The sequence below is a fragment of the Grampus griseus genome (genome assembly GCF_964374135.1).
Source record: "Grampus griseus genome assembly, chromosome: 18".
Lineage (NCBI taxonomy): Eukaryota > Metazoa > Chordata > Mammalia > Artiodactyla > Delphinidae > Grampus > Grampus griseus.
The window spans coordinates 56,868,601-56,885,656 of record NC_139012.1 but is presented as its reverse complement, the minus strand read 5'-3'; the positions used below and the strand labels follow the sequence as shown (position 1 = coordinate 56,885,656).

General features: G+C 42.1%; 1 protein-coding gene across 1 annotated transcript in view; it reads left to right on the top strand.

Annotated features, from left to right (window-relative positions):
• The window catches only part of ENOX1 (ecto-NOX disulfide-thiol exchanger 1), a 299,647-nt gene that overhangs the window by 252,276 nt on the left and 30,315 nt on the right, over positions 1 to 17,056 (top strand). The window contains exon 14 of the mRNA XM_082675771.1: positions 10,417 to 10,519. Within this exon, the coding sequence (XP_082531897.1) occupies positions 10,417 to 10,519 (103 nt within the window). The remainder of the gene's footprint in view (positions 1 to 10,416; positions 10,520 to 17,056) is intronic.

Here is a 17,056-nt window from a genome sequence, read left to right as displayed (position 1 = left end):
GCGCTACCTTTCCAAGACCTCACATCCAGTATTTCTGAAATACTGGAGCCAGTACTTCTCATTCTTTGTGACCTCTGATTCTAGCATCATTATTCTGCTAGTGGTCCAGACTTTGCTGAAAAGTTTTTAATTCTTTTCTTTCCTCTGTCCGTTCTTCCTTTAGAATGGCTTCTGTATCCCCCGCTTTTCTCTTTTATCCCATCACCTCAGTGGTTCTGCTTTATTATCACATACTTGGGGTATAGCTGGGGCTCCCCCAGTCCCCCTGCCCGAGTCTCTTCATCTGCTTGGCCGGTCCTGCCCGTGGCCCTCATTTGGTCTTTGGAGCGCTGCCTCGACCTCGGCTTTCCCCTGCACACATCTTCCAAACTGCGTGCCTGTTGTAACCATGGTTACAAGTCACACTTGGCCCAAGGACAAGGTGTCACCACCTAACAGCAGCAGAGAGCCAGGCCCATCCCAGCTAACACTGCTCCTGGGCCAGGCCCCTGCTGCCCTTCTGCTCTGCTCCCCTTTGCGTTCACGATTGCACCCAAGCCACCGCTCATCAGCCAGTATGGAGCCCCTGCTGGCCCCCCAAGAGGCCCGGACTGCTGGCAGCCCTCAGAAGAGGATGGCGTCCCCGTGGTCAACAGGAATTTTTCAGTTGACAAGGACTGTAATAGGCTGACATTACAGTCCATTCAAGAGAGGCAGCCCAGCATGGCGGTTAAGAGTCTGGAGTGAGACAGCATCGGTTCACATCCTGAGTCTGCTTCTTACTAGTTGTGTGACCTTAGACAAGTCCTTGGCCTCTCCATTCCTCATTTTCCTCATCTGTAAAATGTACTGACCTCCTAGAGCTGTTAGGGGGATTGGGTGAGCTCATATTTGTAAAGTTCTTAGAATACTACCTGCACCAATTAAGCACTATATGTGTTTATTAAATAAATATAACCAAGAGTGATCTAAAAAGAAATGCTTTACGTGGATATCTCTGGTAACTAAACCACAGTGAGTTTTCTCTTTTTTAAAGGGTCCTTTTTATTTTTTTAAAGGTTTTTTTAAATTAAATTTATTTCTTCATTTATGTTTGGCTGCGTTGGGTCTTTGTTGCTGCGAGCGGGCTTCCTTTAGTTGTGGACAGCAGGGGCTACCCTTTACTGCAGTGTGCGGGCTTCTCATTGCGGTGGCTTCTCTTGTTGTGGAGCACAGGCTCTAGGCACGCAGGCTTCAGTAGTTGTGGCACACGGGCTCAGTAGTTGTGGCTCACGGGCTCTAGAGCGCAGGCTTAATAGCTGTGGCGCACGGGCTTAGTTGCTCCGCAGCATGTGGGATCTTCCTGGACCAGGGCTCGAACCTGTGTCCCCTGCATTGGCAGGCGGATTCTTAAACACTGCGCCACCAGGGAAGCCCTTAAAGGGTCCTTTTTATGATGCATAACCAGTTCTCACTGATTTTAATCTTTGCAAGTGGAAATCTTAGAAAATCTTGGAGTTGTCTTAGGACATAATGCATGCACTCTGGGTCTGAGTCCAGCAACTGAAGCCCAATGCGGTGGCTCATATCCCAGTGTGTAAAATGTGCTAGTGTTGTGATGAATCACTAGCTGTTGGCTGAGGGCCGGCGCTCCACACATCTGCTCTCAAACGGTCTCTCTGAGACTGAAGCCTGTTGGGCCTCTGAGGCTCCCCTCTGCAGACCCTGGACATCAAAGGCTTCTGAGAAAAGGGACAGGTGGGTGGGGACCCATGACCCTCAGGACTGGCAGTACCAACCTTCAGCAACTGGTAAGATTAGTGAGGCCTTGGGACTTCTAAGCCACAGAAAATTCCCGAGATCCTGCATTCCCTTGAACCGTAAGAAATTTTGAAGCTTACTCAGTTACTCATTCTCATCAATCCTTTTCTCATCCATTTGCTTTTTAAATGTTTTTTTCCTCCCTCTTCTTCTTCTCTTCCTTCTAATTTTATTGGCACTGAAATCCAGGATAAGTGAACCTTGTCAGTACCACGCTGGCTGCCTTACTCTGAAGGGAAACTCCAAGTCAGGGAAAAGGGCACACAGCAGAGATGAAATATTGGAGCAAGAAGACACTGTAGAGCTCATCTGCTTCAAATCCCTCTCTTTACAAACAGGAATCATGAAACAAGGGTACACAGCGAGTGGCCATTAGAACCAGTCTTCTGTGTCCAGATCCATCATTTTTTTTCACTATTCCAGGCCATTGTCTGTGGGCCGTTCCTTCATTTATCAGCCACTGGGCACCTGCAGCGTGACAGTCACTGGCTCATAAAGGAAGGTGTGAGACGTATCCCCATCCCCCTTCCTCCTCCGACCATGGTTCTAATCTTACGAGGAATCCCTGAAGGTTGGTGGAGACTGGCCTGTCACTTGCTGGGTTACTTTGGGTACTCTGAAAAAATTCTGAGTACAGGAGACTGAAGTAGCTAACTGGCATCTTGACCACAGTCTACAGGGCCCTTGATTCCACGGAGTGTGATGTCTAAGAGTCAGGCCTTATGGTGTGGTGGTGACGGTGTGGGAAGTGACATGAGGAATCTTTACCATGCGGACCTTGACAACGGCCCCACTCACCTTGCGCTAGGAGCTATAGGGCCCGCCAGCCCTTGGAGGGCCACAGGGTAGATTTCATACGTGTGTGGTGTGGGGAGGATGTCGTTTGGTATGTTACTCAGTCAAGTAGTCAGCTAGCGGCTGTGCTTACATATAGCTCTTCAACGTGGCATCTGCCTGTCATAGGCTTCTTTTTATTTCTTTTTAAAGTATAAGGATAGCAGTAGAAGAACAGTGCCACAGAACATTTAGAAAACGGACAATATGTACAGTTTGAATCCCATGACAATTTATCACTTTCGCATCCATGTTTTTATATCATTGTAGTCAGGGTCTTATACAGAATTCTCACCTAGATTTAGTACCCCAAGTATTTATTATGTACCTGTGCTGTATCCACTCAGTCCTGAGGATAATAAAAGTGAGTAACAATCGTAATAATAGTGATGCCTTCCTGGAAGGTTATAGTTTTCAAAAGCACCGTGTCACGTATGACATTTGGTCTTCACAGCACCCCGGGGGGTAGGGATAGGTTATCATCCATGATTTATGTAAAAGAAAGTTCAGAGATACCCTGCCTAAAGTTACCTAGTACATAAATAATGGTGACAGAATTAGAACACGGATCCCTTTCGGCCATGCCGTCTCACTTGCTTGGATATGGTGAGTGCCCTAAAGGAGTTGGCGGTTTTGTTGAGGAAACAAACACAGGTGATTCAGTTTATTCCAAACGTGTAAGTGGCCAGCTGCCACAGAAGTGACAGGGGAAATGTGCTGAGATAGGGAAAATGTACAAATAGCCTGGAATAAATGCCCTTAAGAGATACGGGACTCGTGCTATGTATAAAAATATAGGTAGGAGGCGGTGAAGAAAAGGAGAGAGCTTTCTCTGAACGTATCTGGACAGAACATCTAAAGGAGATAGGCTGTATCGGTAGGATTGAACCTGAATGCCAGGCTCAATCTGATTTTCCCATGGATTATTGGAAAGCATCGGAGTTTTTCCTACGGGTTATCAGAAAGCATCTGAGTTTTAAATTGGAGATTGACAAGATGAAAGCGGCATTTTAGAAACTGATCTGGTAATATCATGTAAGGTGGACTGGAAGAGGAAGAAACCAAAGGCATAGACAAGGTAGGAGGTTCTTGGGGTGGTCCAAGTAAGAAACGAGGAGAAGTGACAGTAGAGCACTGGTAGTGGAAATGGGGAAGGGGAATGAGAGACATTTCACAGATACTTGATAGAATTCAAGTCTAGAGAGGCCTTAGGGGAGAGAAGAGAATGAATCAAAGGCCTGCAAGTGGAAGAATGACGGTGCTACTAGCAGAAACAGAAAAGTTAGAGGAAAATGCAGTCTGACATGTGAGGTGAATTGTTGTCCATAAAATTATAGAAGTTTAGAAGAACCACCACATCAGGAAGGACTTGGATTCACACATTTTTCAAAATAAGGACATTGCTTTCAAGGAAGCCTTAAATAGAAGTCCTGTATTATAAAACAGAAGCAAGTAGGAATGGAGTGGGAATTCTAGCGATCCGCTCCTTGGACCTTCCATGTCACCTCTGTAGGGCTGACGGGGTTCCATAAAGCATTATTCAGAGATGGTGGACCCTACCCAGCACCCTCATTTTTAGACAACTGATCTGAGGCTTAAAGATGTTGCGTAACTTGCCCCAGGTCAACTAACTGTTAGTGGAAGAGCTAAGGCTAAAACTTAAGCATGTAGTATGTCCCCTACCACCTCATGACCACCTCTCGTTCTGAATTTGAAATGGGAAGTGATCATTTCAAGCAAACAAACCCCGTGGTCAGTTGGTGATAAGGAACAGAAGTTAAAGAGTTAAGTGTGACGATAGTTGAACCCGTGAGAATGAAAGAACTCTGATCAAAGGAAACAGAGAAGAAAAAGTGGTGACTGAGCTTTGGCAAAAGTACCAAAGTTAGAGGATAAAAGGAGAAAGTAACCTTCTTATCCATGTGTACTGGGCCCGCAGAGGGAAGAAAAAAACCAATGAAGATGAAATAAAAAATCAGGAGGAAAAAGACCAGGACTTCTTATGTAACAGAAGCAAATGAGGCAGATGGTTTAAGGGGGCAGAGTCAGTGATGTCAAATATCACATGGTACGAAGACTGAGAAAATAGTCCCTGAAAATCTTTCAAAGGATAGTTTCATCGGGTGATTAATGAGAAAGCTGAGGTTTCAGGTGGTGAGACAGGAGATACAGTGGGTATGCACCATGTATTCGAGAGGCTTTGCAGCCGAAAGCAAATAGCACTAAAGTTAAGCAGGTCACAGGAATAACGAAGTGAAAGGAAGAACGAAAGGCTTTTATCAGGCTGAAGAAACCGTATTCTTGGTTCTTAGGGGCTTGGGTAGGTGTAGGGGAACAAAAACAGAACAACAGCAAAGCACAGTTCTAGCTCAGTAAGTTATTTAAAAAGAGCTTTTCTAAATGGATAAACTACTTTGACCATTTCTTAAAGTAATTGACAAGGACTCTTCGAGGGGAAATTTCTGCCTTTGAGTAGCTTAACCTTTAAGAAGTCTAAAAAAAACCTGCATGATATCTAGTTTCAGATATTGAAAAACCTCTTCTTCCAGCCTTTTAATGATTCCTTCTAAGTATCACAGAAATTAGAGTTAAAAGGTAGACTGAGAAAAGATTTATTAGATAACCTTGTTCATTCTCCTGCCAAGTGCAGAATTGTTACTTATTGTGCATTTTCTAGTCTGCAGTGCTTTTTACTGTGTCAAGTGAATGGTGTTCTCACCACTTCCTTTGGAATACTGTTTCATAATCCTATTGATCTCACTGTGCGGAAACTCTTGATCCCCATCCTAATGTTTCCTCCCTACTGTATACTTTGTACACCATTAACAATTTGTCCTTAATAACCTCCATCTGCACTGATCCACGTCCAGTTTGCAATCTCTAAGCACCTGGAACACCTTCACCGGTAGACACGTAATTCTTCAGGACATATTACAACTATCAGGATAAAGGATGTGTATGTGATAAAAGATAAAGAGTCTACTAATTTTATGGTTCTAATGATGAAAGTTTCCTTCTATATTCCAGAGAGTTGGGGTAGGAATGAGTCAAAAGAACAGTGAAGTTTTTAAGAAAGGGGCAAAGTCTTTCTAACTTACGATCCAACATCCCAGTAAAAGGTATTCCTCAATTACTGAAGAGATAAGTTGGAACATTCTGGGTAGAGAATGTGAAACTCTTAAGGTAGGACCAGGACTTAGACTTGAAGCATGGATTTATAGAGTTGGAGACGAAGCACAAACTAGATATCCTCTGATATCCTTGAAAATGTGCTCCCATGTGGTCAGTTTGTCCCTTTTGTGATGGCTTCTTCTCAGAGAAGGTTTTGGCAGATGTCCATTTGAGGTTCTATCCTGTGCTCCCGAGACAGTGGTCCTGGCTTCACCAGCTTCATCCTCACGGATCTTACAGGCTGATCACGCCCCCATAGAGGGGCCCAGATGGAAGCCTGAATGTACAGTGGATTACGTTACAGGAGAGGAACAGTGAGCTTGAGGGAGCCATCTCTTTTATATCAAGCAACAAGCAAGCCTTTTCTTTGTCCCAGAAGGAGACATCAGGGTTGTGTGCTACAAACACTAACTTGAGAAATGGGCCATAAAAGGGCTGTCAGGGCCTTGCTTCGAAGTTCAAAAACCTGTGGATCCTACTTTCTCTCAGTTATCTTGACAATATGTCATAGAAACCTTAAGTTCCAATTTGGACAAATTATCTTCACCCATACTTGCTTCTTTCTCTGTTTTCCTTTTCACGGAGGCACTGAGTCATTCTCAACATTTTCCTCATCCACCAGGTCATCAGATTTTTTTTAGTTCTACCTCTTAAGTATCTCTTATGTTTCGCCCTCTGCACATCACTGACTTGGGTTCTACCCTCGTTATAAAAAGGTCAGAATTAAATAGACAATTGCAATAGGCTCTAACCTGGCATCCCTGCCCCCACTTCCACCTCCTGCAAACCAGTATCCTAAAATGCAGAACTGTTCATGTAACTCCTGTGTTGAACACTCTTCACTCATTAAGCCTTCCAGGTAAAATCCAAGCTCCTTATCCCGGTCCACCTACTTCTCCAGCTCCATCTACTGACATTTCCTGTAAGCTTTCTTACAGACATTTTATTAAGAATTGCTTGCTGGTAAGCATGCACCTCTTGCCACTTTTAGACCCAGTATCATTTAAAACGTAGCATTCCTTGGCATGTGGTAGGCATGTAATATATGTATGCAGCATAAATATTTATTGAGTGGCTGAAAGTAAAAATAGGCTTAGCTTAAATGCAAGAAGGGTTTGACTTGGGGAATTATTTAGTTCCACCTTCTCTCTGTGTACTCCCTTTAACCAGTTATAATGATGGAGCTCTTTTGACAGACATTGGATGATAATTTAGCTAAATGAAAACACAAAAAGAGGGTACGGATATTGCTTATACCTACTTTGAAGACAACCCCAAACTCGCCACCTACTAATAACTGTAATTCTCTTGTTAAATTAAACAACTCTACTACAAATACCGACAAATCAAATTAATTTTACTTTTCTAAGGAACCAGTGAGTCATGAGTCATTACAATACTCCTCGCCTTTTTTGTTATAGTGGAAAAAGATAAAAGCACGGCACGTCAAGTGGCTATCTAAAACTACTGTCCTGTCTTCTAACCCTTAAAACACACCCATGTTAACTTTAAATTATGTCTCTGGCAAAATGTATAACAAAAGCATTCACCCATCTCATTAATTCTGTGACTCTGTCAGCAATAGTCTGAACTTTTAAAAAAATTTATTTTATTAAAGTATAGTTGACTTACAATGTTAATTTTTGCTGTACAGCAAAGTGCTTCCATTATACATATATATGTGTGTGTGTGTGTGTGTGTGTGTATACACACACACACACACACACACGCGCACACACATTCTTTTTCATATTCTTTTCCATTATGGTTTATCACAGGATATTGAATATAGTTCCCTGTGCTATACAGTAGGATATCGTTGTTTATCCATCCTATAAATAACAGTTTGCATCTGCTAATCCCAAACTCCCACTCCACCCCTCCCCCAGTTCCTCCCTTCCCCCTTGGCAACGACAAGTCTGATCTCTGTGTCTGTGAGTCTGTTTCGTAGATAAGTTCACTTGTGTCATATTTTAGATTCCGCAGATAAGTGATATCATATGGTATTTGTCTGTCTCTTTCTGAAGGGTCTGAGCTTTTATATCATGCCTGAGGCAGGCTTAGGCTCTAGGCCGCTTAGTCAGTAGTAACGCTTCTGAATGGTCACAAGTTGGTCCACTTCACTAAATGGTGTTTAAGACCCAAGTCTCTTGTTTACATGCTTGGACACACCTTTGACTATAATGGAAATGAGAGTTCCCCTTCCGTAAGCTCTTGAAGCCACCTTATTACAATATGCAATTGTAACTGGAACCTGCCTGATGAGCTGAAGTCTTGTACCGCTTCCTGGCAGAGCTCTTCTTCTCCCTCTGGGGGAGTCAGAAAAGCAGCAACATCTCCACCCTGGACAGAACTCACAGTGGTACCCAAAGGCTGAACCATCTGCCAAGCCTTGGTTCTCTGTTGGGCCAGGCCTGCTGCACTGCTTGCTGTCGGAGCCTGGCAGAGGTGTGTCTACTCCACGGTCACAGACGATGACCATGCAGGAACACACCATTTGTGGTCGGCAGAGCATAGGCTGCAATATTCAGTCTCAAGAAATATTTCCACAGACTCTTAGTTTTCCATCCTCATGTAGCCAGCCCTAAAACATCGTCAAAGTAGCAGTCACTGGCAAGGCCTGTCTGGCTCCTTGTAGACTTGTTGATCCAGTAGCAACTGCTGGAGACTGCTCAAAGTGCCCTTTCTTTATGACTCCAGCTTTGGACATGGGAACAGGTGCCTTACAGCACCTTGACTAGGCTTAGTCTGGCCTGCCCTTGCCACCTCTTGCTGGTTCCTGATGTGCTGCCTGCCCTCTGTGGTTCATTTTCCTTAATAAACCGGGATCCTTAACTGCGTGATGGCCTCAGGACACCACTCAGTGTTGGCAATTAATGTGGGCCTGTTCTCTGCTAAACTCTCCTCAGTAATTCCATTTGGCCCCAGTTATCATCCAGGCTGTTAACAGATCACCCCTTCCTGGAGAGACCGTTTCCACTCAGCCATGAGCTTCATTATTTATATTTTTCTTAAATAATACAATCATCATCCTAGTTAATATTTTTTTTGGACACACCTTTGACTATAATGGAAATGAGAGTTCCCCTTCTGCTCTCTTTCCTCCTATACCTCTTCAAGCCCTTAAAACACATCCATATGTTATTTCATCACAGAAGGAATTCCCTGTGACTTCTCTTTATAAAATATTCTGATCCCGTCTACATACACCTTTGGGTTTGTTGTTTTCAAGTTCTGGATTGTGTTTCTACTGGGACTGCTTCCCAAGATCCCTTTTTAGAAGTATAAGAGCATCTTTCTAGTGACCTTTTAAGTCTTAACTGGCTCGACTTGCCTTGGACCAGCCTTAATTTGAATGCCTTCAGGTAGAATCTTTACATGCTCAAAATGCTCCCAGTAATTTCCTATATTCTTTTATCTGGCCAACTTTGTTAATTTATTTAAACTAGCTAAATATCTATCCTGTAACCAGTTCCAGTCCTGGGAACACCTGCCAAACCATCTAAGTTGTCCTTTGTCCCTCCCTACCTACCCTTTGTCCTTCTGACAGAATCCTTATCATCTAATGGAAACAGTATCCTTAACTCTTTGTCCAATGTGCTAGTCCTTATTTAAGGCCTATCTTAAGTGAGAAATTTCCCTCCAATGAGATTCCACTACCCTAATGATTCTACCATCCCATATATGCAGGTCTCTGATCATTAAATTTGATCTCCTATTAAATCATTCTCCATTTTGAGTCCTAATATCAAGTCTGGGAGAATATGAGTTAAATCTTTTTCTCTGTTTTTAAATTAAAAATACTAAAAGAGGGCTTCCCTCATGGCGCAGTGGTTGAGAGTCCGCCTGGCGATGCAGGGGACACGGGTTCGTGCCCCGGTCCGGGAGGATCCCACATGCCGCGGAGTGGCTGGGCCCGTGAGCCATGGCCGCTGAGCCTGCGCGTCCGGAGCCTGTGCTCCGCAACGGGAGAGGCCACAACAGTGAGAGGCCCGCGTACCGCAAAAGAATAATAATAATAATACTAAAAGAACTAAAAATAGTCGAGCCTCAATGTTTCACATACTGGCTTGTTGTACAATTCTTCATTTCTAGTTTCCAGAGAAAACGATTTACCAACCTTTGCTTTTTCTACCTTTTGCAGTTATATATAAGGACATAGACTTACTCACCTTAAACACTCCTAACAACAGTTCTATCTCACCTTCCCAATAGGCCCTGTTTCCCCACACACTCACACAAATTACTTGCATAGTATTATAAATGAGTCTGTATATGCTTTTCAGGAAATTTTTTCATATTTGAAATAAAAACTTTGTTAAAGTAGCTAAAGTCAAATAGTTGTTGCTAACAGTTTTATCAAAACATGGATTAAAAACGTAAGATAATTGCACAAAATGTGCCACTTTTGCAAAGAGCTACTTAGTTTGCTGGGAGCAGTAGCTAGGAGGCTAAGTTTTAGAATTACTTTTCTACTCTTGGGCAAATAGATCAATCACTTATAAAAGTTGATCTTCAGTTATAAATGGACGTGATGACCTCTTTTATAGAGTTTAAAAGACCTGGTGGCTTTTGTTGGAATGCACAGAAACTACATAAACACCTATATGTTTTTGTTTTTCAACTTTATAGGAAATTAATGTGTTGACAGTCGCATTGGTCAACCAAGACCGAGAGAACAATATTGAGAAAAGAAGCCAAGGCTTAAAATCAGAGAAAGAAGCTCTGCTGATCGGTAAGGAACTTCTGTTTTCCTCATCTGTTCTCTCGTAGGTAATAATTCACTTACACAGTATTTAAGTAATTCACCTCCAACTTGTTAATGATTTAAAAGCTTTGTCAGAGGTAGGATTAACTTCATCAAGATTGTATTACACACATTTCAAATTAGGGGCATGCAAGCCAGTGGGGACTTTGCTCTTCTGTAACTATGTATATCAGTTGGTTATCCAACATAAAACTGAGTACAAGGAAAACAGATTAACTTGCATTTCACATGTTATAAATCTGAATTTCAAAATGTGGACACAACGGGATGCCAGGTTGGGTTCAGTGCAAAAGTTCCACCCCAAGCCAGATCCCCAGGCTCGGGAGCGGCCACGTCCTGAGGTCAGTCCCAAGGCCAAACCTGAAATGCTGATGATACAGGGACATCTAGACTACAGTGCTAGGCCAATCGAGGACAGTCTAGCCAGGCTTCCCTGCCCAAGTCTGGACTCATTTATCCAAGATAAATAAGACGAGCTGGCCCCTAAGGAAGGGGAAAGAAGCAGCAAGGAAGTTGCTGTTCACCTAAACATGTTCAGTTGCCCCACGAAATATATCTAAGTTGGCTTTTTCTTTGTCAGGACCAGAGAAAGCTCTAAATATTCTCTCTTTTCTTATTTATTTATCTTTTATTGAAGTATAGTTGAATTACAATGTTGTGTTAATTACTGCTGTACAGAAAAGTGACTCAGTTATACATATATGTATACATTCTTTTTCATATTCTTTTCCATTCTGGTTTATCACAGGATATTGAATATAGTCCCCTGTGCTGTACAGTAGAACCTTGTTGTTTATCCATCCTGTATATACCGGTTTGCATCTGCTAACCCCAGACTCCCAATCCAACCCTGTCCCCACTTGATAGTGATCAGTGTATACAAAAGCAGTACTTAGTCTCATAAGGAAGTCTTCTAGTGGGGCTGTGGTGGTACCGTGCCTGGGACCCCACCTTCGAAGCCTGTATATTTAAGGCTGTCTCCAGAGTTCTCAAATCCAGAGAAGGAGAAGCCACCAGCTTCACTCCCTGATGCACAGCATTGATTCAAGCTGCACCTTGGCACTGACCCCAGTGTTAGCGTCCAAGTTTAGCCTGGCTCCTCTATGGCATGATTAAGAGTGAGGAACGAGGCTGTTGTACACATGAGACAAACTGTTCTTCTGTGGTTCGTTATCTGGCAGAAGTACCGCCTGGTTGCAGTTTCTAAATATTGCATGCACTCACCTCAAAATGACAGGTACATCAGGTCCTGTAGAAGCTGGCACAGGAGGAATTAAATTCAAAAGATAGTCCCAACTTCATCCATCATCTATAGATTTTTTCAACTACAAGGTTATTGAATATGACATCAACTTAGAGCTACTCCAAGGAAAACCAATTATTTTTTTCCCTCTGTGATGATATACAGCTGTGATAACATGCCGTGCACAAATTTCATAAGACATGCTGATGTGCTATCAGTTCCAGGAACCCAAAATGAACCTGTATGTAGTTAGCAACTGGATTTTTCTCCTATTGGAAAATGTGTCAAACTCTGACAACTGTTTCTCTTTCGCTCAGTGTGACAAAGTTGTGATTTCCCCCATGATACTTTCAGGGTATGAACAGAGCACGTAATTAATGATCAGCAGTAAACTCTCCCTCTTTAAGTCTGAATAATATAGACCACTTGACGGTAAAAAAATGGAAATAGGTATCCATTTTCTTTATTTCCTTCCTCTCACAATAGACTGCTGCTTCTCCTTTTATGTTCTACTTGGAGAACATAGTTCATTTACAATATCTGCTAAATAGTTACTGTATATATAGATAGATGGATAGATTATATATATATGCACACTATGTTATTTTACATATATAAATTTATTTACAGTATTTATATATAAATTACTATAGGTGTAGACACGGACACACATACACACACACACACACACACACACACACACACACACACAGGTCTTCCTCAATTTATGATGGGGTTACATGCCGATAAACGCATCATAAGTTTAAAATATGTAAGTCAAAAATGCATTTAATACACCTAACCTACCAGACATCGTAGCTTAGCTCAGCCTACCTTAAACATGCTCAGAATACTTATTAGCTAACAGTTGGGCAACATCTAACACAAAGCCTGTTTTATAATAAAGTGCTGAATATCTCATGTAATTTATTAACTACCCTCCTGAAAGTTAAAAACAGAATTGGTTGTGTGGGTCCAGAACGGTGTGTCGGTTGTTCACCCTCATGATCGTGTTGCTAACCGGGAACTTCGTCTCAATACCGCCGTCCAGCATCAGAATATGATACTGCATGTCACTAGGTGGGGAAAAGATCAAAATTCAAAATTTGAACTATGGTTTCTACTAAATGTGTACTGCTCTCGCACCATCATAAAGTCAAAAAAATCGTTAAGTTGAACCGTTGTAAGTTGGGGACCATGTGTACACACACACACACACACACACACACACACACACACACACACACACACACACACACACACACACACACACACACACACACACACACACGACACAAACATTTCTTTTCAATCAGCCACCTCACAAGTTTTAAAACAATATGCTTTACACACTGTAGGTTAATGGGAGTAAATACGAGGGTTACGTTTATAACATGTCAACTCTGCTGAGGTCTCTAATACTAGAAAAAACTTAAAAATTGGTAAATTCAACTTTGTTTGGAATTAAAAATTTAGTAAGTCGGGATCTTCAATAAAAATTAGGTACAGCCAACTCCAAATTTTCCAGGCCTTTTCTCTCACTTTTGGTCTCTTAAACGGGTCCCTCAGATTAGCATTTGAAAGTTCAGCATTGAACAAAAGAAAAACAGCATGTGACACTCAATTTGAATGAATATATGAGACTGTTTAGGTAGAAGGGAGGCTGGAGACTTAAGGTTTGGTTAAATTTAGGAATTTAATTTTCCCTCCATGTCTCCATTACCTCTCCACCACAATATTTTATTTTACTCTGTTTAATGGAAGTTTTATTACAGATGTGACTTCCTGCCCAAACCCTACCCCCAAATTCCTAGGTACTTACACTGTTTTGTAGTCAGAGAGAGTAATCATTCAAAAGAATGCCAGGGTAGAGAAGAGTTTCCAAGACTGGATAAACGGATCTTGCCGAAGGGTGCAGTTGTCCCCGCCATTAAACGTGCCTCTCTGCTAATTGAGTTTGGCCGTTCATGTTTTGTAGAAATCTAAATGTTGGGACCATAAAGACCTCTCCTGCAGCTTCTGGAATCCAGATAAGGACTGTGATAGAGACGGAATGACAGAATATGGGTCCAAGACTGCTCTGGACCAGGCTAGAGAGAGAAGGGAGTTTCTGGTGCTGGGTCTACTCTTTTCTGAAGAACACTTGTGGGGAGAATGATTCTGGGAGCCCCCTGGACTTCTGATACATCTGGAGGGGTCAGGAATACTCTGCAATTTCCCTGGAATCTTCCCTTGGAATAACTAAACCCATATATAGGATACAGTAGGCCTGCTCTAAGTCACTCTAAAAGGCTAGGAGCACAGCAGAAAATCTCCCTTGTATTGGCAATGCATATTGGCAAAATCTTCAGCACATGTAGATGCCTATATATGTGCTATACGCAAATATATTCAGGTAACCCCCTGTTGGGACACACAGATGTTATATAAAAAATGCACAGCGGCACAAATCTTGATTGCCTGGAAGAGAAAAGGGGAGTGAAAGCTAAGCTATTCAAATGGATTTCATCTACAGAACACATAAAACTGAGGCTAGAGCTTCCTAAATAAAGAGCAATCCTAGTTATTTGTGACATTAATTGATCTGGGCAAAAGAGTATATTCTTTCCAGAGATTCTCACGACCGTTTTAAAAAATTGGTGTCTTTAAGACATAAATTTTATATACATTACAGAAGATCAATGGAATTTCATCAGTAACACTACTTGGAGCTTTGCAGATTCCGATCCTGAGTCCCTTGGGAGACCCACCATGCTACCAAACTTTCTGCTTGACAGCGAACATAGCGTCAAGTGCTATGTTCCAACTCAACTGAAGTAGCTAGGCCCTTAGGAAGCACTTCATTATTGATTGCTAGATTATTTATTATGCAATCAATCCTTGTGAAGACAGGTTGGCATATAATTGAACCTAAAAGAATTACATTTTTATGGGAGTTTTGGAGGGTAGCATTTTATATCTCAACACTGTATGGTAACCACACATTAGGTCAGCTTGACGTTGCCTAGTGTCTATGCCAGAGCTCCTGGTTCCTTCCACATGTGCCCTACATGTTGGATTTGGCATGCGTTGGACTTGTGTGGGAGAGGATGAGTCAGTACTTCTGGTTTAGGACCAAAGCTTTGGAGCTGTGTTTGGTTGGAAACTCCTGGCTATTGTTACGAAGGAGAATGGATCAGAATTTTTTATTGACAGGCAAATAGCTCTGAGGAGATGCTGACAGTCTAACCCTGGGTCTGTATCACTCCAGCTTCTCTTGCTCTTTAATTAATTCCAACACAACACATTTCCAGTCCCAGCAGCCCTGACAGGCACCCTGTCAATGCTGGTCATCATTGTAAATCCCATCCCAATATAGTCAAAACCTTCTCAACAACTCTGTTTATAAAGTTGGTGTTCCAGACTCCCCCAGGCCCCGGAGAACCATCCTCACATTCTTAACGATCAGGCAAGCTTCTTCACGTACCATCGTGACTCCTCTGCGGATCAGGACATACATATTATGGGGAACCAAGATGACTGTTCACATCAAGCCCCTCCCCTCCTACCACCACCACCACCATTTCCATCACTCTCACCATTTAACCCATCTCCTCACAGCCAGCCTATATCTGAATTGGAAATGTCCCCCCTTATACATGGGTGTTAGGAAGCAGATGAAGGAGATGTAGAGAAAACACTTAAAGAAGGTTGAGTGGCGACTTTTTGGTGTTTTCAGTGAATAGAGTTGAGGCTATATTTAGTCTGCACCTGAGAAAAGTAATCTGGGGAGTGTGTTCTTGTCTGAAAGCTACTGACCATAAAGAATGAGTCATTGACCTAAATCTTGTTTCCAAGATGCAAATGTCCATATCAGTAAATCAGCAAACATTTGTCAAGAGCCTACTCTAAAAATTACCAGCCTTCATTGTGGAAAAGAATCATCTGGGCAGCCTGTTTAAAAGACAGAATCTTTGTCCTCACACACAGAGATTCTGTGTATTGTAAAACTAACATCCAAGGTGATACTGAAGCAGTCACCTCTGGGACTGTGTTTTGGGAGCTAGTGGCCTGCCATGTACCAGGATGTATCTTAGCGGACGGTGGTGATAAGGTGATCTCTTCCCTCAAGAATTTTATAGACTAGTGAGAAAGAAAGTAGTTAATGACCATGAAACTAAAATCAGAAATACAGAGAAGGAGCTATTTCTGCTGCAGATGCCTTGTGGGAAGAAAGGACAGTTGAGGGAGCCCTAAAGGATGAATAGAGTTTCCTCTGGTTAGATGGGGAGTTGTCAAGGCCATTTCAGATACAAGGAACAATTTACTGAAAGGCCCAAATACAGTCTCAGGAGTTTAGTTAAAATAAGACAGAAAGACAGATATTTTTTAAAAAACTAAAAACCTAACTGTACAAGATCAGGTATTATAATCACCGAATAAGTAGGAAAAACTGCTTTTTGGAAAATTAAAGGTTTTTAGAATCCCAAGGCACTTAGAAACATCAGACCAAACCACAAGTGTTTGATCCCTCTTCTGCTACCCACTCCCACTCTTGTCTCTCTCCACTTCTCATAAATGCTTTGTCACTCTGCAGCCACCCACAGACAACTGTCCCCTAGTGGCTTAGTGGGAGACCCAGATTTCACATAACCCCTCCCTGATGGCTCTCAACTTCTGGTCAGCCCTCTGTAGTTTTCCAGCTAATATGGCTGTGTCTAGAGACATCTATTCCTCTGCAGAGCTGAGATTACTGGAAACAGATCCAAAAGAATCTTGCTGTGATTTATGTCAGAGTGTTCTGCCTGTGTTTTCCTCTAGGAGTTTTATGGTATCCAGTCTTACAGTTAGTCTTTAACCCATTTTAAGTTTATTTTTGTGTATGGTGTTGGAGAATGTTCTAATTTCATTCTTTTACATGTCAATGTCCAGCTTTCCCAGCACCACTTGTAAAAGAGACTGTCTTTTCTCCACTGTATATTCTTACCTCCTTTGTCATAGATTAATTGGCCATAAGTGTGTGGGTTTACTTCTGGGCTTTCTATCCTGTTCCATTGATCTGTATATCTGTTTTTGTGCCAGTATCAATACAATTTTAAGAATAAGAGTCCATAAGAGAAAAAGAAATCTGTATATTATGTTGAGATATGTTCCCTCTGTGCCCACTTTCAGGAGAGTTTTTATCCTAAATGGATGTTGAATTTTATCAAAAGCTTTTTCTGCATCTATTGAGATGACCACATGGTTTGTAGTTTTCAGTTTGTTAACGTGGTGCATCACAC